General features: G+C 50.5%; 2 protein-coding genes across 3 annotated transcripts in view; one reads left to right on the forward strand and one right to left on the reverse strand.

The window, feature by feature from the left end:
• Positions 1-593: 593 nt before the first annotated feature.
• On the forward strand, positions 594-11,538 carry mfsd4b (major facilitator superfamily domain containing 4B). Its single transcript, XM_069196194.1, has 4 exons — positions 594-1,166; positions 4,193-4,361; positions 7,248-7,364; positions 8,068-11,538. The coding sequence occupies exons 1-4, from the start codon at positions 888-890 to the stop codon at positions 9,351-9,353; spliced, it is 1,851 nt and encodes a 616-aa protein (XP_069052295.1). The 5' UTR covers positions 594-887; the 3' UTR covers positions 9,354-11,538.
• An 858-nt stretch (positions 11,539-12,396) lies between these two features.
• The window catches only part of rev3l (REV3 like, DNA directed polymerase zeta catalytic subunit), a 97,972-nt gene continuing 83,198 nt past the window's right edge, over positions 12,397-27,170 (reverse strand). Inside the window, exons 25-32 of one of the 2 annotated variants that reach the window (XM_069196182.1) lie at positions 25,624-25,830; positions 25,414-25,523; positions 24,944-25,058; positions 23,921-24,058; positions 23,114-23,304; positions 16,289-16,535; positions 14,558-14,767; positions 12,397-13,588 (exon numbers count right to left, since the gene is read on the reverse strand). In XM_069196182.1, the coding sequence (XP_069052283.1) occupies positions 13,448-13,588; positions 14,558-14,767; positions 16,289-16,535; positions 23,114-23,304; positions 23,921-24,058; positions 24,944-25,058; positions 25,414-25,523; positions 25,624-25,830 (1,359 nt within the window). In that variant the 3' untranslated portion in view covers positions 12,397-13,447. Of the gene's footprint in view, positions 13,589-14,557; positions 14,768-16,288; positions 16,536-23,113; positions 23,305-23,920; positions 24,059-24,943; positions 25,059-25,413; positions 25,524-25,623; positions 25,831-27,170 lie in introns of those variants that run through there. The other variant, XM_069196190.1, reaches the window with a different exon arrangement.

A 27,170-nucleotide genomic window follows, 5' to 3' on the forward strand; every position in this document is an offset into this window, starting at 1 on the left:
GAAACTGGGCGACACAGGCAGACCTGGCTGCCCAGAAAGGACAGGCTGTGCTCCCACTGCCAGCGGGGAGAAATAGAGACAGAGGTGCACTTCCTACTGCACTGTGACAGATACTCTGGGATTAGAGAAACATTCTACCCTAAATTCAGAAATCTAATCCCAGAGTTCCCACACCTGCCAGAATCACAACGGGCCCAGTCCTACTGGGAGAGGGAGGAGGGAACTCAGTGGAACTGGCAGCCCAGTATGTGATCTCCTGTCACAGGCTGAGGAACAGTGAGTCTGTCTCCCAATGATGCTCCATCTGTCTACAGTATATGTAAATATTTTATGATATGTCTTTGTTGTAAATGTCTGTAGATTTTATTTTACTTTTATTTTTTTGTCTTGTTTCATGTGGATTTCGTTATTTTTATTTGCTTTGGCAACACTGATCGTCACCATCGGTCATGCTAATAAAGCACCTTGAATTGAACTGAATTGAGTGGGCTACATTACTGCCTGCCAGGTCTCCGTCTGCACTGGATCTGCTCGCACGGCAGCTCCGTCTCTTCCACGCAGCCCTCCTCCTCCGTCATGTGACACCTTCGCACTTCCGTCCCTGTGCCGAGCCGAGCTGCCCTGTCGGTTCGCCCCGGTACCTGACCCACCCCCTCCCCCCGGGAGCCAGGCGAGCCGTCAGGCGGATCCGCAGCGCCTCGGAGCCACCTCGGGGGAGAACCAAGGCCCTCACAGACGGGGGGGGGACGAAACAAAAAAAGAAAAGGACCGAAGCCTTTAGCGGCGCGTCCAGCGGCGCTACGGGCTTTGCGTGGGTTAGCTCCCAAGTCTGAAGGGAGGGGATCTCTCCAGGGGCCCCCGCTACCCCTACCCCTCCTGCGGCCGCGATGTCCGCCGCGGCCCCCAAGAAGCAGGTCCGCTTCGCCAGGACGGAGCAGAGCGACGGCGACGGCGACAACGACAACAACGACGATCAGGAGGAGGACACGCTGTTCGACAAGCGGCAGGACGCGCAGCGGGGCTCCCCGGGCCTCCGGACGGGGGCCAGGAGGCGAGACGAGCTGGGCTCCGAGGAGGTGGCGGTGCGGGGCAGCAGGACGGGCGGCCAGGCGGATGTCAGCCGGTGGCCCGTCACCGCCGTCCTCTGTGCCTCCTTCCTCGGCCTGGTGAGTAAGGACCCACCTCGCTTCCTGATGGCGTGACGGGCGTTTGTGATGCCCGTGTACTCGGTGAACACCTGCCGGAGCCGGCCGGTCTGGCGCACTGGGGCGGGGACTTCACTCGCACGGTGTCGGTAGTGCCCGCAGTCCAGAGGCGGTTCTCGGGGCTGCTCTTGGGAGTGTGCAGTTAGTGCGGGTCAATGACCGCAAACCTGCCTGCCCCGGCTGCCGGCCTGTGTTCCCGTGAGTCCGATGTGTATAGTCCTTTAGGATTAACCACCCGACGTGTGTGAGGGGGTCTGACGTCTCTGAGCCGGAGACCAGAGTCCCAGGAGGCTGAAGTTCTGGTTTCGGTGTCCCTGGGCGATGTGGTCCCAGGTGCCTGCTGGTGATGCAGGGGAGAGGGTGCCGAGGAGCGGACAGATGGGTGACGAGCGCTCAATTCAATTCAGCTTTATTTGTCATTATACTTGCACGGGTGCATAGTATAGCGAAAGGTGTTTCTCACGAGTCTCTCATCTGCAGTATATAAATAGAACAGCAGACAGGACAATAGACAGTAATACAACAACAGTAACAATGTAAACAACAGTATGGTGCCAGTACAGAATTGTCAGAAACTGTGCAAATACACAAGCAGAGAAAAGTATACAAACAGGACAGAAACAGTGCAAAAGTAATACGGTGATTAATAAATAGTACAACTAGTATAGTTTTAAGTACAATTTCGGTGCAACCCAGGAAAACTTCGCTGGGTTTGGGTAACAGTATCTGGGTACTGTATTCTGCAGAATACATTAGTGATAATAAGCCAGCTTTGCATTTACCCTCCAGGTGGAATAGAGTGCTTTTGACCGCTTCTAAGGGTCAGGGGTCACAGGTGAGGTCACGGTGCAGTGTCCCTGTCTGCACTCTCTAAGCAGCTGGAAGCTAGAATGGGGTTTGCCCTGAAGGTCATGGTCCAGAGCTGCCCAGCTGTCCAGCTGTAGACATGACCTCTGACAGGCCTTCCCTGCCCGAGGAAGAGGTCGGAGTGTACGTTCGTCTGCCACAGCGGAACCGTGCAGCATATGGAAATCCAGAGCTGCTGTGTATGGAAATATATACAAATTGATCACAACTGAAATTGTAGCAAAGCCTGGCTTTGTTCCACCTGACAGTTTCAGTGCAGGTGTTTGAGTACTGTTGACAAATCCGATAAGGCCTTGTGACCAATTCAGTTTTCTCGAGTGGCACATTGGGGCCCTGGGTTCAGTTCCTGGGGTGCTGTCTGTGTGGAGTTTGCATGTTTTGCCTGGGTTCATGTGGGTTTCCTCTGTGTGCTCTGGTTTTCTCCCACAGCCCAGAGACATTTAGTCAGGAAAACTGGCCCTGGTGTGAGTGTGTCTGTGTGTGTGCCCTGCAGCGGACTGGTGTCCCATCCAGGGTGTACCCTGCCTTGCTCCCGTTGCTTCCTGGGATAGGCTGTAGCTCCTCTGCGGCCCTGTATTGGGTAGGGGTTAGGAAACAGATGGGGATATCAATCCTGGGGGAAAGATTAGGCCGGGGTTCCATATCTCTGTTGTGAGTGATTTCAGATAAAGAGGTCTGTAACAGATGTCTAAAACCCTTGTAAAAGACAACTTTGCCTCCAAGTCATGTGACCTCAGTCTCATTTTCACTTGGCCGCAGTTTCCCAGGAGCGTCTCAACACACTGTGGAATTTCAGACGCGTCCGCGGAACGCGATGGGTTTTACCACCAAGAATGGCATTAAAGATAGTGATCTGGACATAAATAATACTAACAATAGTGTCCCGCTACATCTTTCTTGCTTGGCCTCCTAATTACATGGAATATGGATAGTTAGTAAAATTGCTTGGTGTTCATGTAAATCACCTAAAGGGGAATATTTTCTATTAAACGAAAAGATTCTCAGATATTTCATTGACTAAACAGTAGGCTATTGCCAAAAAATAAATACGCTGTGGAGAGTGTGCTTTAGGTAGTACTAAAGGAGAGGATTGTGTACACCTTCCGTTGCAAAACCCCAAGTTAACAGCATATTAAAGTCAAGAGGAAGGTGAAACTGCAGCCTTGTGGATCTGTCAAGGGGAGAAAGTGACTTTGCAATTATGTTAAACTAAAGTTCTTAAGTTCTTACAATGAACAAAGCTCCTAAAACGATACCGTGAAGCAGAAAGTTTTCAGTTCACACAGTCTGTAGGTGGTCCGGGTCCTCCGGTCTGGTCTGTTGCTCTGTATCTGATCACACTATTTTGGCAACTTCCTCTGCTGAAATGGTTGATGAAAAGGCTGATAATGTGCAGTGAACAGAAGAATGGAGGCAAAATAGGAACTGTAACAATCCTGTGTCCATACTGCGCAGTTTCACTGTAGCAACAAATAACAGCACTGTCTTGAGCTTCCACGTTTGATAAGAAAGTGCAGCATTGTGTCGTGATGATTTGGCTGCCAGTGTTATACAGGAAATAAGAACGAAAGGCAAACAGTAAGAGTGTTAGGATCTGCAGTGAAATGACAGATCCTGGGTTTTGGAAGAGCTGTTCAATTAAAAAAAAAACAGTTCAGTTTTTGGACGGCAGAAGCCAGTAGTGGATAAAACCAAGCTCTTTCCCTAATCACAATTTGAACAGATGTGAAACACTGGGCGAAAACCCTTCAGAATGAGAATGCCTCTTGTACAGAGTGGGGTGATCTCAGATACGTTGTGGTTTTGAATTGTTGGTCACACACACACACAGCTTTTCAGTAATTGCCGATCGTGTGACCGGTGCACAGCTGAGTTCACTGTGACCACAGTGTCCTAACTCACTCACTGCTGAAGAGAACACTTTATATGGTAACTGAGCAGAGCTAGTGACACTTGGTTGTATGTCAGTATTCTTCTGCCATCCAAGGATCCTGTTCTGGTTCTGATGTGGCTTTGAGATTGAAGAGTACTGGCTGATACCTGCTCTATAGCCAGAAGGATCTAAACAGCGGTTGGAAATGAGACTTGACCTCGGCCTGTCCTCTGGTGGTGTGTTGTAGGGGATGAGCATTGCAGTGCTTGGCCCCACCCTTGAAGACCTGGCCATCAATGTGAACAAGAACATAAGCAACATCTCCTACATCTTCGTGGGCCGAGCCCTGGGCTACATCGGGGGCTCTGTGGTGGCGGGGGTCCTCTTTGACTGCGTGAACCACTACCTGCTGCTAGGTAAGCCCGCAGCCCCCTCTTGCCTGCCCCTGTCCTCCGGCCACGGCCTGGCGCCCCGCGGGCGGTGTGGGAGCGGGCAGGGCGGGCAGGGTCCAGCTCGGGGCATGAGCTGCCATGCCCGCGCCAGCAGAGTCAGGCCCCTTTAGCCAAGCTGCCATCTGCGCTCTCGGGGTGAGGCGCTTCCTTGTGCCCCTGGGCCTGCTGGGAGAGGTGAGTATCCCCACTGTGCAGGAGCTCTTCCTGCTCGCACGCATGCACACTCACTCACGCACTCACTGACACTCACACACACACACAGAGACTTACACACTCACTGACACAGGCACACACACACACTCACTGACACATACACACAGAGACTTACACACTCTCACACAGGCACACACACACACTCACTGACACTCACACACACACACACAGAGACTTACACACTCTCACACAGACACACACACACTCACTGACACTCACACACACACACAGAGACTTACACACTCTCACACAGACACACACACACTCACTGACACTCACACACACACACAGACTTACACACTCTCACACAGACACACACACACTCACTGACACTCACACACACACACACAGAGACTTACACACTCTCACACAGACACACACACTCACTGACACTCACACACACACACAGAGACTTACACACTCTCACACAGACACACACACACACTCACTGACACACACACACACAGAGACTTACACACTCTCACACAGACACACACACACACTCACACTCTCACACAGGCACACACACACACACTCACTGACACACACACACACAGAGACTTACACACTCTCACACAGGCACACACACACACTCACTGACACTCACACACACACAGAGACTTACACACTCTCACACAGACACACACACACACTCACGCTCACATTCTCACACACTCACTGACACTCACACACACACACAGAGACTTACACACTCTCACACAGACACACACACTCACACTCTCACTCTCTCACGCACTCACTGACACTCACACACACACACAGAGACTTACACACTCACTGACACAGGCACACACACACACTCACTGACACACACACACAGAGACTTACACACTCTCACACAGACACACACACACACTCACGCTCACATTCTCACGCACTCACTGACACTCACACACACACAGACTTACACACTCTCACACAGGCACACACACACTCTCACACAGGCACACACACTCACACTCACATTCTCACGCACTCACTGACACACACACACAGAGACTTACACACTCTCACACAGGCACACACACACACTCACTGACACACTCTCACACAGACACACACTCACTGACACTCACACACACACACAGAGACTTACACACTCTCACACAGACACACACACACACTCACTGACACACACACACACAGAGACTTACACACTCTCACACAGGCACACACTCACACTCTCACACTCACACACACACACAGAGACTTACACACTCTCACACAGGCACACACACACACTCACACTCTCACACACACACACACGCTCACATTCTCACACTCACACTCTCACACAATTCAGTTCAGTTAGATTCAATTCAATTCAAGGTGCTTTATTAGCATGACCGATGGGTACAATCAGTGTTGCCAAAGCAAATAAAAATTATAAAATTCACATGAAACAAGACAAAAAATAAAAGTAAAATAAAATCTACAGACGTATTACAGACATTTACAACAAAGACATATCATAAAATATTGACATATACTGTAGACAGATGGAGCATCATTGGGAGACAGACTCACTGTTCCTCAGGCTGGGACAGGAGATCACATACTGGACTGCCAGTTCAACTGAGTTCCCCCCTCCCTCTCCCAGTAGGATTGGGCCCGTTGTGGTTCTGGCAGGTGTGGGAACTCTGGGATTAGATTTCTGAATTTGGGGAAGAATGTTTCTCTAATCCCAGAGTATCTGTCACAGTGCAGTAGGAAGTGCACCTCTGTCTCTATTTTTCCCTGCTGGCAGTGGGAGCACAGCCTGTCCTCTCTGGGCAGCCAGGTCTGCCTGTGTCCGGTGTGTGTGTCCAGTCTGTGGTCACTGAGCCTGTCCTCTCTGGGCAGCCAGGTCTGCCTGTGTCACCAGTTTCTATGACCAGGCTGTGGTCACTGAGCCTGTACTTCGTCAGGGTCTGTTTCTTTTTGTTGTTTCTTACCTTGGTCAAATATTCAGCTAGTGTGTATTGTCTGTTTAGGGTCCTGTAGCATTCCAGTTTGTTGTGTTTGTGTGTGTGTCCCAGTGTGTGAGATATTGCTCTCTCAAACGCGCGCACACACACACGCACACACTCTTTTTATCTCTCTCTCGCACACAGAGACACTCACACTCTCTCTCTCACACACCCACACACTCTTGCACACACTCTCCCTCACACACACACACACACACTGCTTGTGTAGTGAGGCTGAAGTTATCGTACTGTAAGCTGCCTCCACCGTACTGTCACAGTTCATTGGAAGGGGTACTTTCAGCTAAGACAGTTCAACATGTCGGCTCTGCCTTCTGCTGAGGAAACAGATATAATTCCTCTAGCTACTAGGGACTCCAGTTGCACCCTGTAAAGAAATGTAGCCGGTACCATGACAACGTCATGTAGTGTAGTCGTTCCTTTTTTGAGGAGAGTAAGAGTTCGTATTGGATGCTGTCTTTCATCCATAAGACTCGGAACTAAAGCAGGGCCTAGCCGGACCGGGTTATAATTCAGGAACTTCTTCATTGCATGCATGATGAGGAAAAGGTGTTCATATGTACCGTAGTATCGTACCCCAGTAATAGAAAGCGGAACGGGGACGTCTCTGCTCCAGACACAGAAGGACACTCTCATTTTTCCCCTTCAGGGTTCTCAATGCTGGCCACTGCCTTTGGGATGTTCGCAGTCCCTTTCTGCAAAAAGCCATTGCTGCTGACGGCTTTGATGTGCAGTGTGGGAGTCTCCATGGGCTTCCTAGATACAGGTGGGTGGCCGTTTGCTTCCCGGACTTCGCTTTCGAATGGATATCGTTCGGTCTGAAGTGAAATGTAATACTGTCCTGAGGCGAGCTTTAAATGAAGATACTTGATTCAGTTTTATTCATTGTCCAAAGTTTTTAGTGAACAAGGAAGTAATTCAGTTTCGAGTGTACTGTACAGAAAGTACAGTTTTATTGAAGAGAAAGCTCTGTATTCTACAAAGTGGATGAGACATTTTCTTGACTTTTTTAGAATTCATTATTAGTTTTAGAAGTGGCCTGTTCGTTGTGTCACCTGCCAGAACTGTTATTCTGTGGCATTTGAGGTTAATCAGGTGTAAGAGGTTGACGTGATTAGAATTTTCTAGGCAGTGCTTTTATTAAGGGAGAAGCATTAAAAAGCCAGAAGAGAGGCAGACGGCACAGGCGCCACCCAGTTAAGGGCTAGGAGTTCCCCCGCTGGCTGTAGAATTGGGTCTTGCTGTACAAGGACAGCCGGGGATCAAGCCAAGGCTGGTAACATGAGAAGGACATCGAAAGTGTCGGAAACACCCGGTGGCTGTTTGCAGTCTTCAGCCCCACTGTCCCTTGACACCTGGTCAGGGTAAGGTCCTGTTTCCAGTTCAGCCCCGAACGAACTGTCGTTTTCTGTAGCCGGTGAGCCTGTGTGGGGAGGACGGACTTCTAACGCCAGCGTTTTCTCCGCCAGGCGGCAACGTCCTGATCCTCAGCACCTGGGGCGCCCAGTCCGGGCCTCACATGCAGGCCCTGCACTTCAGCTTTGCCGCGGGCGCCGTCGTCTCCCCGGTGCTGGCCAAGCTGCTGCTGGGCGCGGCGCCCCCCGCGGGGAGGAACGTGAGCGCGGGCGCGGCCCCCCACGCCGCCGGCCACATTTCCAAGGCGCTGAGCCCGCCTCTCGGGTTCGCTCAAGGCCGGGGCGGCTCCCTCAAGTCCACGTGGGCCTACACGGTGATCGGCATCTTCGTCCTGCTGGTCTCCCTCTTCTTCCTCATCCTGTACTCCAGGAGCAGCCCCTCCCGCGAGAGAGCCAAGGCGTCCTCGGAGACGCGGGTCGTGTCCAGGCATCACAACGCCCTTATCCTGCTGCTGTTCTTCTTCTTCTTCTGCTACGTGGGGGCCGAGGTGGCCTACGGCTCGTTCATCTTCACCTACGCCAAGGACTTTGCCGGCATGGATAAGAGCGAAGCTGCCGGCCTCAACTCCGTCTTCTGGGCCACCTTCGCCGCCGTCCGCGGCCTGGCCATCTTCTTCGCGGCCTGCCTGCCCCCGGGCGCCATGATCCTGCTGAGCCTGGTGGGCTGCACGGTCTCCTCCCTCTTTCTCACCCTCTTCAGCAGGAGCAGGGCCGCCCTGTGGGCTGGCAGCGCCGTGTACGGCGCCTCCATGGCCACCACGTTCCCCAGCGGCATCTCGTGGGTGGAGCAGTACACCACGGTGACGGGCCGCTCGGCGGCGGTCTTCGTCGTGGGGGCGGCCCTCGGGGAGATGGTCATCCCGGCGGTAGTGGGCTTCCTGCTGGGGCAGACGCGGGAGCTCCCGGTGCTGATGTACACCGCCCTGGGCACCTCCACCATGACGGCCATCATCTTCCCGGTGATGTACAAGCTGGCCACCTCCCAGGCCGCGGTGGGCCGGAAGCCGCGGGAGGGGGGCCGCGCCGGGGACGACGGCGAAGACCGGAAGGCCCTGCTGGACTCGGGAGCCAACGAGGAGGAAGACGAGGACGGGGAGGAGGAGGGGGACGAGGCCGAGCAGTGGAACGATGCCGACTTTGAGGTGATCGAGATGGACGACGCCGGCCTCGTGGGCTCGCCCCCGCCTGCGTCTGCGGGAGCCGGCGGCACCGCGGCCGCCGCCGCCCTCCCAGCTTCTCCCTCTCACCCCGCCGGCCGCGGGTCGCCCTCCCCGGCCTTCCCAGCGGGATCGCCCAGACGGAAACTGCTGCTCAGCCTGGACCGCGAAAAGAAGGACTGAGCGCCCTTCCCCCTGCTGCCCCGCGGGACGGAAACCCGGCGCTGGTCAGCCGTGCCAGCTGGGAACAGGTCTGCCGGCTGTGGATGGGCGGGGGCTGGCTGGCTCGCGTGAGCCGTGCTCGTTGTCCATGCTGCATGCATTCAAGCTCCAGATGTTCCCCGGGATGTCTCGCCGACGGTCGGGCTGTTTTCCTTTTTTCGGTTGCGAAGGATGAGAAGCGTGTCACAAGACTGCTGTTGTTTTTGAGTGCCTAATCCATCCGAGGGCAGGAAGCCAGTTGCTCAGGGTGGGGCTGGAGCCTGTCTTGGAAGCCCAGGGCGTGAGGCGAACCACACTTCACACTACACACATCAGTCCACAGCCGGGCACAGGGGCCATTCAGGGAGACCATGCTCTAGACTGGCAGGAAGCCATGAAGGAAGAACATGCACACTCCACACGGAAGGCACCCCAGCCCAGAATCCAAGAGCTGTGAGGCAGTGATCACCACCATGCCAGAGAGCTGCAATTGTGGGGTCAATGCCTTTTTGTGACTTTTAAAATGAGTGATATTCATTATGATTTTCATTGCCATGATTATGAGCCCGTAGTTGTGTAGCGGAGACCATCAGTGGTGTAGTGAAGCAAGACATTATAGCACTTTCTGAGCCCCTGTTCACATACATCTTTCCCATTTCTTGCTTTTCGAGGTGATACATTTCCTTCAGTCCTTCATCTTGAAAGGGTATCATCACTCCAACTCCACTCCATCCCTCCAGGAAAATGCTCATCAATACCAGCGTCAGCATTTGGTGGACGTAGCAAAAACAGCATTCACAACACATTCACGGTGGTGGATTAAACCGCAGTGATTTTCTTGGCATTGTTGGTCAGGTCAGATCGACAAGGGAGTCTGACTTTTACAGTAAGACACAGATTTTAATGTGCGTCTGGTTTACAAATTACACAGCTGTAAAACGGTACTCTGAAATCAGCAGGTATTCATCAACTAATGCTTTCATGTGCTGATGCTACGTCTAAGCATTCCCATATCAGTAGCAGAGCACTGAAAGATTAACGGTGAGATCTGCAATGTATTGTCTGCCAGCACTAATTGAACCATTCAAGACATGCACTTTTAGGAAGAAATTCCTTCTGCTGAGAAGGTTGTGGCAGGAGCTAGATTGAGTGACAGTTGAGGACTACAGAGTGGAAGATGCAGAAATAAAAGGTTTGAGAACGGTCCGGCCTTTCTCTGTAAACAAGTGCGGACCATTTTGATTGATTCCAGTGTTGCTAGGTGAAAGATAATCAGCTTGGATACTACTGTGGACATACCTTTCTAAAAAAAAACTTCACTTTCTTTACTCTTCTGGACGGTACATTGGCTTGGCAGGCAGGTGAGAGAATGTGCACAATACTTATCCTATAACAGCATGCTATTCTGACTGGCTGGGCTAATGAAGGACTCAGCTGGGGGGGGTGCAATTGTGTTGCTGGACAGGTCTCTGATAGACAAGAAGTAAGATAAAAGTTGGTTTTGGGTGGTGGCAATTCCCATTTTTAAACAGATGTATTGTATTGTTAATCTGTCCTAAGGTTAGTGGCATCACAAAAGTGCCAAAGGTTTTTGTGTGTTAACTGTTTCAACAACATCCTGTTCCATAGAAATTAATTTCATCTGAGTGACGGGGAAAGGCAAAAATCAGTAAAAATGACTGCATATAACAGGCGAAACTGCAGTTATGAAACGGGCCTTTCTCCGTTAAATCAGAATTCAAGAAAATTTTGGAATGTCGTGAAATCCTTTTAGAGGTTTCTGTTAATGTGGTGTGTTGTGCTACTTAAAAAAAATGCAGACGACTCAAGGATAGCTGTGGTATCTTTGTTAACAATGGAAAATGGCATTTTCCCCATACAGAACCACCTGTATGAAACTAGGGTAGCGAAGAGTTCCTGTTTAATGTAGAAGTACCACAAATCAAGACCTGTTTTAGATTCTAAAATGCTCTTTTAGCCCTTTGCCTTGTTACCGAGATCTAGTGATGTTCAAGCCAAGAGGGTCAGAAGGCAAAAGTGGCCATATAAGGGAATGATTTTGTTTCAACATTTAAAAGTGTGTAATTCCTTTCAATTTTTACTGTCTTGATGAGGACAGTAGATGATGACATCTCAGATTGTTTATGTAATAAACCTATTTCTAAAACCCCGGTCTCAGTCCATCCATCCATCCATCTTCACTCTGCTTCTCCCAGTGAGGGTCGTGGCTGCAGCAGGCCGAGTGGATCAGCCCAGACTCTCCTGTCCCCAGCACCAGATTCCAGCTCCTCCTGGGAGATCCCCAGGTGGTCCCAGGCCAGCCCAGAGATACTGTCCATCCCTCCGGCGTGTCCTGGGTCTGCCACAGGGTCTCCGCCCCGTGGGACGAGCCCAGAACAGCTCCCGCGGAAGCCGACTGGGGAAGCATCCCAGTGAGATGCCCAAAACACCTCAGCTGGCTCCTCTCGCTCTCGAAGAGCAGCATCTCTGCTCCGAGGCTCTCCCGCATTGCTGAGCTCCTCACCCCGGCCCGCAGAGTCAGCCCAGCAGCCCTGCGGAGAAACCTCATTTCCGCCGCTTGTATCCGTGATCTCGTTCCGTCGGTCGATACCCACAGCTCACGGTCGGAGGTGGGGACGGGGACGTAGATCGACCGGTAAACCAAGAGCTTCGTCTTCAAACGCGGCTCCTGCTTCACCACCGCAGACCAGTTCGGTGCCCGCTGACCCGCAGACGCTGCCCTGCTCCGCATTTCGATCTCCAAGAATCGCGTATAAAAGACAAGATCCCTCCACTTGTGTCCTGGGCAGTGCCGTGATCACCAAACTGCATCATTCCAGGGCTTTATTACAACCCAGACATCCTGAATCGTACCAGGTGATTAGAAGCACATTTCAGAGGCATCTGAACATTGAAAACCTTGTATCACGTCTTCGTCTGGAGCTCCAGTGAAGCAACGCAGGTACCCGGCAAAGTGCTATGGGCATGCCAAAGGGACAAAAAATAAAGATCAATGAAAACAATATTTCATACATTGAGTTTTATTAAATTGTCTGATGATTTACACCTCCACCCACAGTAATATCAATTTTTAAAAAAACTGAGTCACAGTTCCTTCATTTTTTATACAGTTATACAAATACACATTGTGTGTACAATTGTTTGGCAAATTGTATAATCAGTCTTTACATAGGTAGGGAACACTTACTGTTGAGCATATAGAAAGCATTAGAAATGTGTGTACAAAACAAATATGCACAAAGAAATAATATATACTCTTGCCATAAATTATCAAAATACAGTATTGCAACAGTCCCAGAAGCTTTTGAAAACTTAGACACTTGCTCTTCTGCCCACTATCCCATAGGCGTGCCATGGGATTCAGAGAGTTTGAGGACTATTTTTGCAGAAATACATAAATAAAACAATCCTTTTCAGGCAGAAAAAAATGAATGAAGACACATACACATTGCACCCGGAAACAGAGATAAAAAAAATCTTTTTTTTTTCTTTAGTCTGGTGCACATGAATTCATCAGCCACTTTACAAGGAAAGGATTTCTTATTTACAAAAGTTTCGCATTTCTATAAAAAGAAATTGTTTTTAAACAGTGGTTAATTTGTCTGCCTTGGGTTAGAAGGTGCTCAATAGAGGTTTTGCATTTACAAATGCTACAGCGCATAAAAAACAACATGGCGAAGACCAACATGTCCCCTTCTGTTTCGACAGTGACTACGATGCCTTCGGAAGACGACATGAAGCGTCTTCGTATTGGCTTGGAAAAGGCTAGCCGTTTACTTACAGTAATTAGCAGCTGGTTACATGGTCAGTTTATCAGAACAAGGGCAGCTTACGCCTCCAGAGCTCCTTCGAAGTTTCTTTCCAGTGGCCAGCCTCAAGCTAGTGCCTACGAGAGGTGGCGGAGACATTACGATCGAGTCCTAGTCATAACCACAGCGACGACAAAATACTTAACCCAATGGGGTTAAACCAGAGCACCATGGAGAACGTGTGGAGGGCGTCGGAGACCGAGGAGGTTTAGCACCAACGGGGGGCGGGGGGGCCGCGGGCGTGGCTCAGAACTGGTCGAGCAGCCGCCGCAGGTACGGCGCCTTGGACAGCTGGCGGCTCACCCTGGACAGCTTGTACAGGACGGGGCAGTCGAGAGAGACGCACTGCAGCTGCCGCTCCGCCCCGCCCGTGCAGGTCCTGCAGATCTGAAATGAGAAGGTCGGTCAGCCGCCTCCTGTACCCCCCCCCACCGGGTTCGAGTCCGGAGGGCCCGCGTGACGGAACGCTTTCGTCTTCCCATCTCTAGATCCTTACAGTGTTTATTGTGTCGGTCTGTCTCGGACTGTTCATGTCACAGAGCTACTTCTGAAGCCCCGGGCTCAATCCATTCCGTTGGACTGCGCCTCCAGAGCGCCCTGAATCTCCCTACACGGCTTCCAAGGACCTGAAGCCAGTGATCCTGACCCTACCCTGTTTCCTGGCGGCACAGTCCTGCACACAACTGGCGTTTATAACAGCACAGGACAGGAAGGGGAGGTTATTTCTCTCAAGCCGAGGCTACGACTTTGGGCTCAGCGGTCTGTCAAGAGAACGCGCATCGTAAGGATGGAGGACTTATTCTGGGTTCCGGATACACTGTCTGAGGCACCGTCTCGAACAGACTCTTAAGAACGTAGATCAGGTTCTTCAGCGGCAACGGAAGGGTGTTGCAACTCCCTGTACCACAAGCAAGTGATAATGGCAGCACTCTTTTGTTAACCAGGATGGCACAGGACCTACTGTTGTTAAAACGAGTGCTCTCGCCGAAGAACAATGTCACTATCACTAATACAGGCCAGGCAGGTGGGAACCTGAGACCTGGATGGGGGAACATGGGACAGTGACACGGGTACACTCGCACAACATGTACACGTCCTTCCCCCCAAGCCCGAGGAGTTAACGGTGTCCCTGATATTTCCCAGCTACCCCAGACGGGTTCCCATCTATCCTAGCATGCACTCCTGGGGCTGACATCACCCTCCCCGTTGCTCGTCCTCTCAGCGCCCCATCTCTGCCTGGTTACATACCGGTAACGGGGTAGTAATGATGAGAGACAGCAGAGAGGGGATCCCAGTGCAGCCGTGCGCGCAGAGCGACACGGGGCGGCGGCGGCAGGTTGCCATGGCGACCCTGACCTTGAGCAGCTGCTCCTGCTGGCGCTCCCAGTGACGCACGTCCTGGCTCAGCGTGACGGCCACGCGCTGGGGCTCGGCCCGGCAGCGGCTGCACACCCCCAGCTGCGTCAGCTCGTCGCACACGGGGCAGTGCAGCGTGGTGAAGTACTGCGAGATGGTGCCCTTGCGCCCGGCCTCCTCGCCGCCCGCCGCCGAGCCTGCCTTCTGCACCTGCGGGGCGGAGCACCGGCGGAGGGTGAGGCGCGGGCGGGGCACAGGCCGCGAGAGCAACACGCAGGGCGCCGCACCCCCCCTCCTCACTGCTGCTGCCAGTCGGGACACGGAGGCAGAACCGAATGGGCTTCCGGATGAATTATGAGTTAAAAACGCCGCCCAGCTCTCGCAAACTCGGGGACGCTTCTCTGAGCAGTCAGTGTGGTCGCTATCTCGCTGGTGTGACGGAGCGGGTTCTTTTTTTACAGCGCTGTGCTCTCAGCGCAGTTTTCCTGCTTGATGTCAGATTAGAAATCTTCCTAAATAAAGTAATAATACAGCAGGAAATGCATTTTAGTGAAATATGCTGCTTTGGTTAACAGCTAAAAAAACTAAAATGGACAATTAATCAATGACAAAAGTACTAAATATTAAGTTAATTAACTAAAGTGAGAGCCCACCATGTATTTCAGTAAGAGTACAAGATCAAAGTAATTCATCTTTAAAAAGGCTATCAAATGGTTTGATTAAGTAAAATCAAAGCGGAATGTTACACAGCAAATGGTACGTGAATACTTTCATTCGTGTATTGAAATGGATTGGGCGATATAAGTTTTATTACAAACTGCACATTTTTAAAACGGTCATTTTCTTTTAATCCATAAGAATCTCCTACCTTGTCTTCGCAGTCACACCCTTCAGACTCCAGACAGGCCACGGTGTGGAAGAACTACGAGTACTCATGTAAACGAGTGCAATACTGTGACAGATACGGCCTGCTCGCTAATTATGTTCAATAATACCCCTGGGTAACACCCCTACTCTTTTCGAGAAACGCCCTGGGATTGTTAATGACCACAGAGAGTCGGGATCTTCGATTTTACTGCGCCTTTTTTGACCGTAGTGTCCCCGTCACTTTATATTAAGATCCACACAGACCGCAGGGTGAGCGCCCCCTACTGGTCCCCCTAACACCTCTTCCAGCAGCAGCCTCAGCTTTCCCAGGAGTCTCCCCTCCAGGTACTGACCAGGCTCACACCTGCTGAGCTCCAGTGGGCTGCCAGCTGTGAGCTGCAGGGTGCTGTTCTTGAGTCAAAGCCAACATTTAATAGCTATTCCTGCCGGTCACTGACCGATCTCACAATCCTGTCGACCAAGCTGTCCAGTCACTCTGATGCTAAAGATCCAGATTCATTCTGATAATGATCAGAAAGGGGCTTAAACAGGGAACAACCGAGAGCAGCTAAGTATTTCATGTCACACTGCCACCTGGTGGCCTAATGAGCAATAACAGGCATCGTGTCCGGTTGCAAAGCAGCAGTGCAGCACTCCCTACGCAGAAATCACCAGCTGGAAAGTGTGCTTTTAAGAGGTCCCCTCCCTTAGCCACATCTTCAACGTGAACTATGACGTGTTTTTACAGCCCCGGTAAGAGGCAAGAGAGCTGGATGTCTGCCTCGTCAAGAGCAGCTGCTGTTTCTCACTCTCAGCCTGACAATGTCTTCTCCCCGGCGGGCCGGGGCGGAGAGGCTGGCTCACCCTGGGCAGCTCCTGGTACCAGCTGAAGACGTCCACGCCGATCAGCGCGAAGACGCGCTCCAGCGGGGGCAGGATCTGCTTGCTGATGTAGTAGGTGGCGTTGAGCCGCAGGCCGGGGTCCTGCAGCACCTCGACGGGCCGGCGCACCAGCTGGATGAGGGGCACCCCGGGGAGCCCGTACACCACCACGTAGGGCACGCGCTCCCCCACCCGCGGCTCCAGCCGCCGGTCGTAGGCCAGCATGCGCCTGCAGCGGAGGAGAGAGAAGGGGGCGCCGCGTCAGCGGGCGACAGACACACTCTACCACACTGGACACCTGACAGGTGCGCAGGGCTGGGGCCCCGGGTTCAATTCTGGACCTGGGGGGGTGCTGTCTGCCTGTCCTCCCTGTGTTTGTGTGGGTTTCCTCTGGGAGCCCCTGTTTCCTCCCACAGTCCCAAAGCATGCTGGCGGGTTCGCTGACTACTGGGAAAACCGGCCCCGGTGGGAGTGTGTGTGCTTGTGTGCCCTGCGATGGACTGGGGTCCAGGCTGCCAGGCTGCCTTGTGCCCACTGCTTGCTGGGATAGGCCCTGGGCCACCCTGACCCTGGAGAGGCGGTAACTGAAAGTGATGTGATGTGAAGATTAATTCAGCCATGCTTGCTCAGTTGGTTGCCTGGCAACTACCTTTAATTGTACACCACACACATATATACCGTACATCTATATTTTCGAATCTAATTTGTCATTTTTGTGAACCAATTTGTCTACATGTGAGTGTTCAAAAATGGAATGAAAGCAGAACGATTCAACCTCTCAACGCTGACCCCACCCCCCAGCATCGTCGGCAGCCCCCCCAGCAGCCCAGCATTCCCAGCAATCCCAGCACTGCGAATCCCAGCATTCCCAGCAATCCCAGCCCGAGCTAAACCACGTCAAGTCAGGCCCGGGGCCAGCGATGACAGGAGGGGCCACGTGGAGGCTGAGCTTGCAGTGCCTTGCAAAAGTATTCACCCCCCTTGGACTTTTTCACATTATATTGTGTTACAGCATGGAACCATGATGTATTTAACTGAGAGTTTCTGCCACTCATCAATGCAAAGTACTCTATAATGTCAGAGTGAAAACACAAAAAATCCAGACATTTTACTAAATTGGTTAAAAATTAAATAATTGATTGCATAGGTATCCCCCCCCCAGAGTTAATACTTGGTAGGACCACCTTTGGCAGCAATTACAAGGGGGGTGAATACTTTTGCAAGGCACTGTTGTTACCTGGGCTCTTCTAAAACATAAAAGGGTGCCCACAGTGCCTCAGGAAGAGGGCGCACACACACAGGACTAGAGACCAGCTTCACAAAATCATATCAATCAGGATCCTGTGAAGAAAGCTTAAAACAGGTCTTCTGAATTCTAGGATTGGTGAAAACCAAATTTACATTCCAAATCCTGTTCCAGCAAAGGTCTTTGTCTGTATTCAAATCCACGTTTCACACTGTGACAGCTGAGAACGGTTTGCGTGAAGCCTCACACAGAGGAAGAAAAGGGCCTGTTTCCTGCCCCCGACGTCCAGCGGATTATGCAGTGGGTGCAGAGACCACCTTGCCCCACAGGGGGGCGCTGCAGGCACGCAGTGCATACTGGAGGGGTTATATGAAACTAGACCAAGAAGCCAGAAAAGCTCGAATTGAGATCTTGCAGACGAGGGGAAGCACAGCATCTTCATTAAATTATCTGCTAGAACATCAAAGCCTTTACTTCTCCACAGTGACAAGGCTAAAGAGGAATCTCACGTAATGAGTTGGTAATTACAGAAAGCAGGAGAATGGGCATGTCATATCCTCGGAGGGCTCATGAAGATTTCTAACTACTGCCAGATTAGAAGCTCAAAGTACGAGCTGCCTTGCTTCAGGGGAACACAAGTATGAATTTACACTTGAAGGCTACACAGAAAGACCAGTCTCTCTTCAAAACGTCTGCTGCGCTGCCCGGATACAGCAGTATCAGGATTAAACCAGTCGGACAGTGCTCATAAAGCAAAGAAGCAGAAAGAAAATGTAAAATCTCGGCAAAGCTAAACCTGCAGCTCTCTCGCACTGCGGAGTGGAGAATTGAATGTGCAGTCCCATTCCTTTCCAAATGGATCTAGAAATCCGAGGACGCGGTCTCTCCACGCTTCCTGGAGGGGCAGAATGAGGACTAACAGAACTACAGTCACGTGAGCGAGGAAGCGCGCGCCGACACCTTCGTTCTGGAGAGCACGGGGAAAGGGCTCAGCCAGCTCGGACCTGAACAAAACCTTATTGAACTGTTGCTAAAACGAGACGTTGCGACGAGTAAATAATACCAAGGTGTCGTTGGTGGTGATCAGATGGCGGAAAGCGCATTTCTCTCATTTCACCTAACTAGCATTTCACACCTCCTCGTACCATTGCTGAAGGGTGGCGTATCATCATTGAATCATTTAACCATATTATTGAATGCTGGAGATGGATCATATGATCTAGTACAGCCCACACTATACATATCCCCAAGCAGGCCGGCCAAAACTCTGTGTGCGATGAGAGACCCACACAGGGGGAGGCGATGTCTGAGGCCATGTGTATAATGTAGAGAAGGTAACCAACATTATGAGGCGTAAGATGCTTGTCCCTAAAAGCTCTAGCTGGTGTGATAACACCTTAGCAGACACCATGGCCTCAGAGTTAATCAAAGAGAGATCATGAGACACTGCAGCTCGCACAAAGTGCAGGATCTTTGTCTGTTTCCAGAAATACCAATTTATTGGCCGCATTACCGAATCCCTCTACAGCTAAACCTTTCTGGGCGGCAGCGTGTGTGATTTCAAGCGCAGAGGTACCTAACTGAGGCCAAAAGGTCAGAATATATTCAGAAAGGCTGCCAGGGGAGTTACAGTCTTACACCTCCTTCTCTTCTGCGATACAAGGGATTCTATCCTGGAGGAGTGACGTCACTCAACCCTCCTAAAAAGGTCTCAGGATAGCCAATTCATCTGTGCTGTTTTCGGCGATATTATGCTTTATTTTACATGGGGAGTCACCCAGACCCCCCCCCGCAGTGCAGGAGAAGCCAACTGGACTCAATTGTTTGTGCAATATCTGTGCCATTCAAACCAGGCCTTGTGCGTCTTCAGTTTATGTGATATGAGGCAGACAGGCTGCTAAAACCTTTGTTTTCTCATCATAATTTAGGATCGTTTCCCATGACTTTAGCATTATATAACCTTCAAATTTGGGTAAAGCTGGATTTAAGTTTGTTCTGATGTCTTGATGTCTTCAAATTTCAAATTTTTTGTGAAAAAAAATGTAGGATGTTCACAGTTGTTCACAGTTGTGTGCTTCAATGCAGTAGTCAGCCGTACTGTGCTGTGAGGTGGACATTATATACAGTATATAGGACAGCGCTGTGATAAGGTATGTATCCTCACTCCGCATAAATTTACTTCATTTCACGATTGAGTGATCGACAAGGTCTAATAGAGTAGGAACCAAATAGCACTGGCGTTTGCACAATATGGCCAAGCATTCTGTGATGAAAAGTGTAGATGCAAGCACTGCAAAACTGTCAAGATAACACAGCATCAAGATTCATAACAAGCACACGTACAAATACAACATAAACTAACTAAATACATAGCAGCTGTAACAAACACAACGTTCTCATTAACAACCGATTTACCCTTAAATGGTTACGGTGAAATAATTCATTATTCAAAGACCTTTTGAAAGCCATTCTCTACAAAATGTTAGTTAAGAGTTTATGATGGCTGTTGCCAGGGTAATATTATCGTCTACATTTGGGAGGTGGTAGACTTTACAAAGTTGTTTTGCTGACTTGGATTAAAATACAGTCAACTCAGCACATAGTAGTGCCTGTTCAAGGACAGGCATGTATTTCAATAGCCTGGTACTTTACAACGTGTATGAGCGGTGCACAAAACGCCAACAAAACACTGATTACTTAGTCTAAGGAATGACATTCATTTCCCCAATTTCAACCCTTAAATATGCAATTGCAAACAGAATTTGAAGCTGTTCTTCACCTTTTAGAACTGCTCACAGGTACATTAATAATTGCTCTCAAGTTAAAAACAATTTTTTCAGAAAATGCAAGCCACCTTAATTCCACCTTCTGTTTTGAAAAGGATGAGATGATGGATTTTTTCCCAAGGTTGTAAATTAAGGGATTAAGGGAGTTAAGGGAAAATCGACAGCTGCCACTTGCAAGGGAGAAGACCTGTTACCCCCGGGCAGACCAAGGAAGATGTGAGCAGGTATCGTCTCAATTCCCTTTCAACATTCATCTTCTGTTCTGGTACTTTGTGGGAAGCAAAACTATAAAAGTGAAAAGATTTCTCACGGTATAGCAAGAAATAAAAAAAGTAAATGGATAAAAAAATCACTATATCCGCACAAATTACTCAAGCGGTTATGAGTAATTCTACAAATCCTTGCTTTGTTAACAGAGGTTTGGATACACTGTGGGAAGAACATTCCCAAAATCGTGACATTACTCTGTTAAAAAATGAATCTCTAATATTTTAGAAACGTCAGAAGCACAAATGCTGAAAACAAAGCGATTTTGAAACCCCTGCAGTCTATAGTCCCTCCACAGAACTCCTCATTACAGTGCAGAAATTCTCCACAGTTTTTCCCCCCCAGAGATTTGCCTCTTGCAGTGCCAGGGGAATCGCTATAAATGTGGGCGACCCCCTCCGTACACACACCCGTCGTCTCGCACAGCTCCAGCCACGACTCCGCGGTTAACCAGAGCGGACGAGAGCCGCCGCAGGTCTGGGGAGGGCCGTCTCTGTAACGCACAGCCGTACAACGAGCGGAGGTCCTCCACCTCATTAACCTTCCACTTCACAAGCCCTTTGTGTTCTCCTTGTTCACTGGAGTCCAAGCCCAGTATCAAGATCACTTGGTGAATAGCTGCAGTCTGGGCACGTAGGTCTGTAACTATCACAGCGATTTGCAAACTCGCCACCATCAGTCAGCTATGATTGCCTTTCTTATACGTGTTCCAGCAGATTGACTATTTTAGCTCTGCTGTAAGAATGATATTCTTTCAGCTTCTTCCTAATAGCGGATATTATTATCACAAAGAAGACTGATGAGGGGGTTTAATAAAAGAAGCCAAACGGGGCCAGATGGCAACAGGAAGTCTAATCTCTGGGAACCACACCAACATACTGGTCATTGTCCAGTTGCAAATCTATGCATCCATCACCAGACAGACGAACAGTCATAGTAGGGGTCACAGTATCCCCAAAACTTCGCACATGCAAGGTGCAGATGCAACGTAGATGAGATACCAGTCCAGCACAGGGCCAGTTTACAGACACTAATATCCGAACCCCCATGACTTTGGGAGGTGAGAAGAAACTGAGGCACCCTAAGAAAACTAACTGGGTGCAAATATAAACCCAACAAAGAAGACCCTCTACTACTGTTACGCCAACCATCACCTAACGATACTCTAACAGTCTGACTACTGCTATGCATCCAAACTGTTTGATGCTACGGACCATTTTACCTAAAGGTGCATCAGCCGTAACGTTTAATCAATCGTGCTGTTTGATAACCAGGTTTAATAGCCATCGTCCCAGTGCACTCAGTGGACAATGTGTGTGAGACAACGCACTTGTGATGTGCATATCTGAGCCGCCACAGCTCGGCGAGTCTGGTCTTATTCCTGGTTTTCATGGCGCTAAGCAGACGAGAGAATGAGACCAGACAACCCCCAGCTATGCTGGTCCCCACAGACACAACTGGGCGGACTGTAGCTACTGGGGTACAGCACCTCCCCCAAGGCACAACAGTAGTGCCTGCAGCAGGGTCTCGAACCCACAACCTGTCAGGCGCGAGTCCAAAGTCTTCCCCCTACACTCACTGATCTATTGAACAATAGCCTCATGACATTCGGGACACTTTCTCTATATGCTGAAGATCCCTGCAGGTGGAATCGTGACTCGGGACCTTTGCTCTTGAAACACACTCCAAATCGGACAGTCCAGGAGGTGCTCTTTACAGACCAATAAAACCTGAAGAAAACAGCCCGATGAAGCTACTCCTGCTTCTTCCTCCACCTTAACTTTACCTTAATGAGAGACACAAACAGCAAACTCCATGTGATAAATCCCAAGTCCATTCGATTAATTAGTGATGTACCTGGTGTCATGGCAGTCCCACCTGAGCTATTCACTCTTTGAGCCTGTCTCCCAAGTGGACTCGAGAGGCAGGCCCCAACTCTCAATCTTTTCTGCGAGAAACGTGCCACGTGGAATCAAGTTAACAGTAAGGTTATAAGGGATTGCACACATTTCGTTCATCTGCATGCGTCGCAAATGACATTTGTGTGGTCCATTTATTCGCTTCAATTTTGTTCAAATTGCGCTTCTCGGATGAAAGTCCATTTTCCCCCCAAGGCAGTGTTGCCTAGCAACGCCCAAGTAAATACAAGACGGCGGTCCTGCCTGCAGATGAGGAGATGAGCAGGCTTCACAGAGAGATTCTGGGGACGAGAAGATCCTGTACAAACCTGCGCCAGCATCAACGCCTTGTGAGCGTCTCAGCTCAGCCCCCAGCTAGGACCGCATATAGAAACCCAGAAAGGAATAAATGGCCTGAAACATCTATCTTTAGAAGCGCCTGCACTGCCTGCGTGATTTGGTTTCTTTACGAACATGCTATGTGAAGAAAGCCCGCCGCTTCGGGACACCAGGGACAAGCCACCCTGCGAAGAGCTGTCCCCAGTCACCCCGAAAGCGGCAGCTCGTGCAGCCGCCACTCAAACCCGCGGCGCCACGCGGGCGGCCGTACCTGGTGAGCTCCAGGGCGGGGACGCAGGCGCCAGGCCGGTACGAGCCGCTGCCCCGGTACTCCTTGGCGAAGGTCAGGTCCTGCATGCTGGCCTTCCCCTCCAGGATCTTCACGCACTGCCTCTGCACGTACTGCTTCACCTGGCTCACGTCGCGCGTGTCGAACAGCAGCCGGATGGAGCGCTCCAGTATCTGGGGGGCAGCAAGCAAGAGCTATGGAGGCAGACATGTACGTACTGGCAGGGAGCAACGCTTCCCAGCGAGAGCTCTCTTCTCGACTGCATTTAGCTGCGCCCCCAAGTTACCAGGCGGAGCGGTGGCACTGTGGCTCAGGATCTGCTCCGGTGGCTGGAAGGTTGCTGGTTCGAATCCCGCGGCCGGCAGAGGAATCCTACTCCACTGGGCCCCTGAGCAGAGCCCCGTCACCCCAAGTGCTCCAGGGGTGCTGTATAAATGGCTGACCCTGTGCTCTGACCCCCAGCTTCTCTCCCTGTCTGTGTGTCTCATGGAGAGCAGGCTAGGGTATGCGAAAAGACAAATCCCTAATGCAAGAAATTGTATGTGGCCAATAAAGTGATCTTATCTTACGCTCGGAAGCAAAGTAAGGAAGAACGCAGTACACTTTAGCAGCGCACTCAGTGAATGGATCACCCTTCTCAATGTTTTAGCAAAGCTGTGCCCCCATTCAGATCTACATGAATGGGAGGTGGTGTTTTTATTTAAACTGGCATACTTCTGATTCTGCAAGCGATCGCCAGCTTTCACAGGGTGGACCGAAACGGTTTCTAATCCGTCGCAATACCGCTACCTTGGACACGGCAGGACAGCCATCTCTGCGCACCGTCTCGATGCCCTTGGCGTCAAAGGCCGGGTCCTTCTGGTCCAGGCTTTCGTACATGTAGCCCACATACCTCTTCTTCGTCTGCAGCACACATGGCAAATACACCTGAACAGGACAAGCGCAGGCATCAGCCGACAGTTTCACAGAGCTGGGCTCAGCTGCACTTTCAGCACTCCCGAATTTCCTTTTCCCTGGGCAAAATAAAACCGGTCAAGCAGGGAGCTGCGCCAGCAGGGGTGGGCCGCAAAGGAACGGGAAAAGGTTTATTCCCTGCTGGAAAGAGAAGAGAGGTTTGGCTGTGGAGCCCTCCTCTGGTATGGCGATGACATCGGTAGAGGAATAGGAGGTGGTCAGAAAGTCTGGTCTTGGAACAGATCGCTGTGGAGAGACGGAGAGAGGAGGAGGAGGGGAGCCCAGGGAGGAGGGGGAGAAGGACAGGCGAAGAGATCTAGAAAAAAGATTTAGCGGAAGGCATAGTGGGGCACAGCAGAAGTGGGCTGTAGAAGGTGGGAGCTGCATCAGCATGCGTGGCCTACAAAGGAACAGGCGAAGGTCCATTCCACGCTGAAAGGAAATGAAAAGAAACAACGTTTCGGCTGTGTTTGACATTCAGTCTCTTCACAGCGATCTGTTCCAGGACTAGACTTTCGATCCACCTCCTATTTCTCTACCGATGTCATGGTGAAGCCTTCTTCGGCTGTCAAATAAAACTGACCTCAAGGATGAGCGAAATCGTAAAAAACATATCTTACTTTTCTTACGGAACTCCTCAGGAATAAAAGCACCAAACCAGACTCCAACAGCTTTTCAAAATCTTAAAATTATTTAAGGTTTAAGACTCTACAGACCACCTAAATCTGTACTGTTCATCATCCACTGAGTCTTCAAGTGCTCATAGCCTGTAAGCTGAGGCCTGTGAGGAAGCACCTGGTTACTATCACTGGCAACAGTTTCCTGCTGTTTTAGTGTACAGGCTATGGGCTCTGGTACCTTCTCAAACTTCAGCTTGACTGGCTTGGGGTTGGTCGCGGTCACAGCCTCGGCAATCTCGTTCCCGATCTTGAACGCCTGCTCTTTGGTAGCTCCTTTCAACAGCACGAACATGCTGGAGGAAGAAGACCATGGATGAAGGCAACAGGTTCTCCACAGGGGAACAGAGCGGCGAAGGATCTTAGTACAAAAGTGCCATTCGGATTGCATAACTTTAACCTAAAACCGTGGCAAAATGAAAACGGCCCAAGGGGATTAGAATTGCTTAAACCCAAAACTACAGTATACAAGCACACGTCTTTAGACGGGAAAGCTGCCAATTCTTTAGATGTGAAAACACGGATGGATAAGGCCGAGGGGGGTGGTTTTGTGTGTAGCTGGACAACCGATGGGGCTGCTACTGGTGTAGATCACAACCCCTCACTGGGCCGACTGGTCCCGCAGACTGCATGCGCAAAGTCCGCTCTCACCTGTCCGTATCGCCGTACACCACCTGAGCCCCCCACTTCTTAGTGTCGTTCACCAGCTTGATGGCTCTCTCCAGGGTCTCCCTGGCCTTGTGCACGATGCTGTCGCCCACCTAGACGCGGAAGAAAAAGGAGAGACGCCAGGTCGCCCACTTCTCTCGTCGGGCACGACAGAAACATGCGAGCGCGCCCAGGGGTGCCCCTGTGACTTACCTCCACGCTCGGCATTCTCCCAGAGAAGTTAGCAGCAGTGTAGCCGTAGGTGACGTTGGCAATCAGCTTGAGCCCCAGCTGGCGGGCATCCAGCATGCGGGTGATGGCTTTGTCGTGCTTGTAGGCCTTCATCGACTGCTTCACCATGATCCGCGTCCTCAGGATCTCCTCCAGCATGCTCGGCAACACCCCCTTCCTCACCGAGGCCTTGACGTTGCAGAGCGCACGCGAGGGGAAAAAACAGCGTCAGCATCCAGTCGAGAACAAGTGGAAAGGCCTGCTGGGGTACGCATGGCCTTCCACTCTGCTCCAAACAGCAGTCCCTGAGCACTACTCGCATGACGGGTACAGCTCTCTCCACACACCACTGGGTTCGACAGGAGGAGTGGGAAAGTGTCGCACTGAAAACCGCACAAAACGGCAGGTCTCCATGACAACCCTACCCTGGACAACAGTTCTTTCTGGGGCGCTCACCCTGCCGTCTCTGTGGGTCCTACCGCCCCAGTATTGTGACAGGGACACTATGCTTTAAAAAGGCACGGCCCTTTGGGTGAGACGCAAAACCAAGGTCCTGACTCTCTGTGGTCATTAAAAATCCCAGCATGTTTCTCGAAAAGAGTAGGGGTGTAACCCCGTGTCCTGGCCAAATTTCCCCCTGGCCTTTAATAATAATAATAATTGCTTACACTTAATATACTTAATATACATGGCCTCCTAATAATCTCCATCTGTGAACTGGCTCCATTACTCTGCTCTCCTCCCCACTGAGAGCTGGTGTGTGGGGAGCGTTCTGGCGCACTATGGCTGCTGTCGCATCATCCAGGTGGGGCTGCACACTGGTGGTGGTGGAGGGGATCCCCATTACCGGTAAAGCGCTTTGAGTGGAGTGTCCAGAAAAGTGCTGTGTAAGTGTAAGCAATTATTAGGAAAATTATAATTATACATTTAATTTCTTATTTTCCCCGTTGAATACTACACTGCAATGGATTTCAGTCCTGGTGTTGGGGGGAATCCGTGTGCCTTGTTTTTTTCTCCGCCTGACCTATTTAACTGCAGGCTATTGGAGCATTCAAGAATCATATTTATTAGAAAAAAGCACTCACTCATCAAAAATGGGAGAGTCTGATATGTTGTCATTCCCACCTGTGTCTTAAACTGGTTACCAGTTCAGAGCTCTGTAGTCAGAAACTCCCAAGTCTTTATTTGCAAGTTGATAAGGGAATGCATGAAGTTCTGTATGCTATTCATTTTGTTATAAATCAGATACTTCAGGGTATTTTTAAAATCTAGGACTAAAGGCAGAAAAAAAGCCTAAACAAGCAAGCAGATCAGTCACAGACATTAATTAGTCCTGCAGGACCAGGACTGTGAGCCATTGCTTTATTGACTCTACTCAGTTGAGAGGCAAATTCTGTGGAATTAGAGAATAAAACAGGAAGGCAATGTTATCTCCTGACAGAATGACAGGAGTTGTACATGAGGCAAGCTGAACACCAGAAAAACAAAATGTCAGCTACAAATGGATGTGGCATTCACGTCTCAGACTC

Source organism: Lepisosteus oculatus, chromosome 2, assembly GCF_040954835.1.
Source record: "Lepisosteus oculatus isolate fLepOcu1 chromosome 2, fLepOcu1.hap2, whole genome shotgun sequence".
NCBI lineage: Eukaryota > Metazoa > Chordata > Actinopteri > Semionotiformes > Lepisosteidae > Lepisosteus > Lepisosteus oculatus.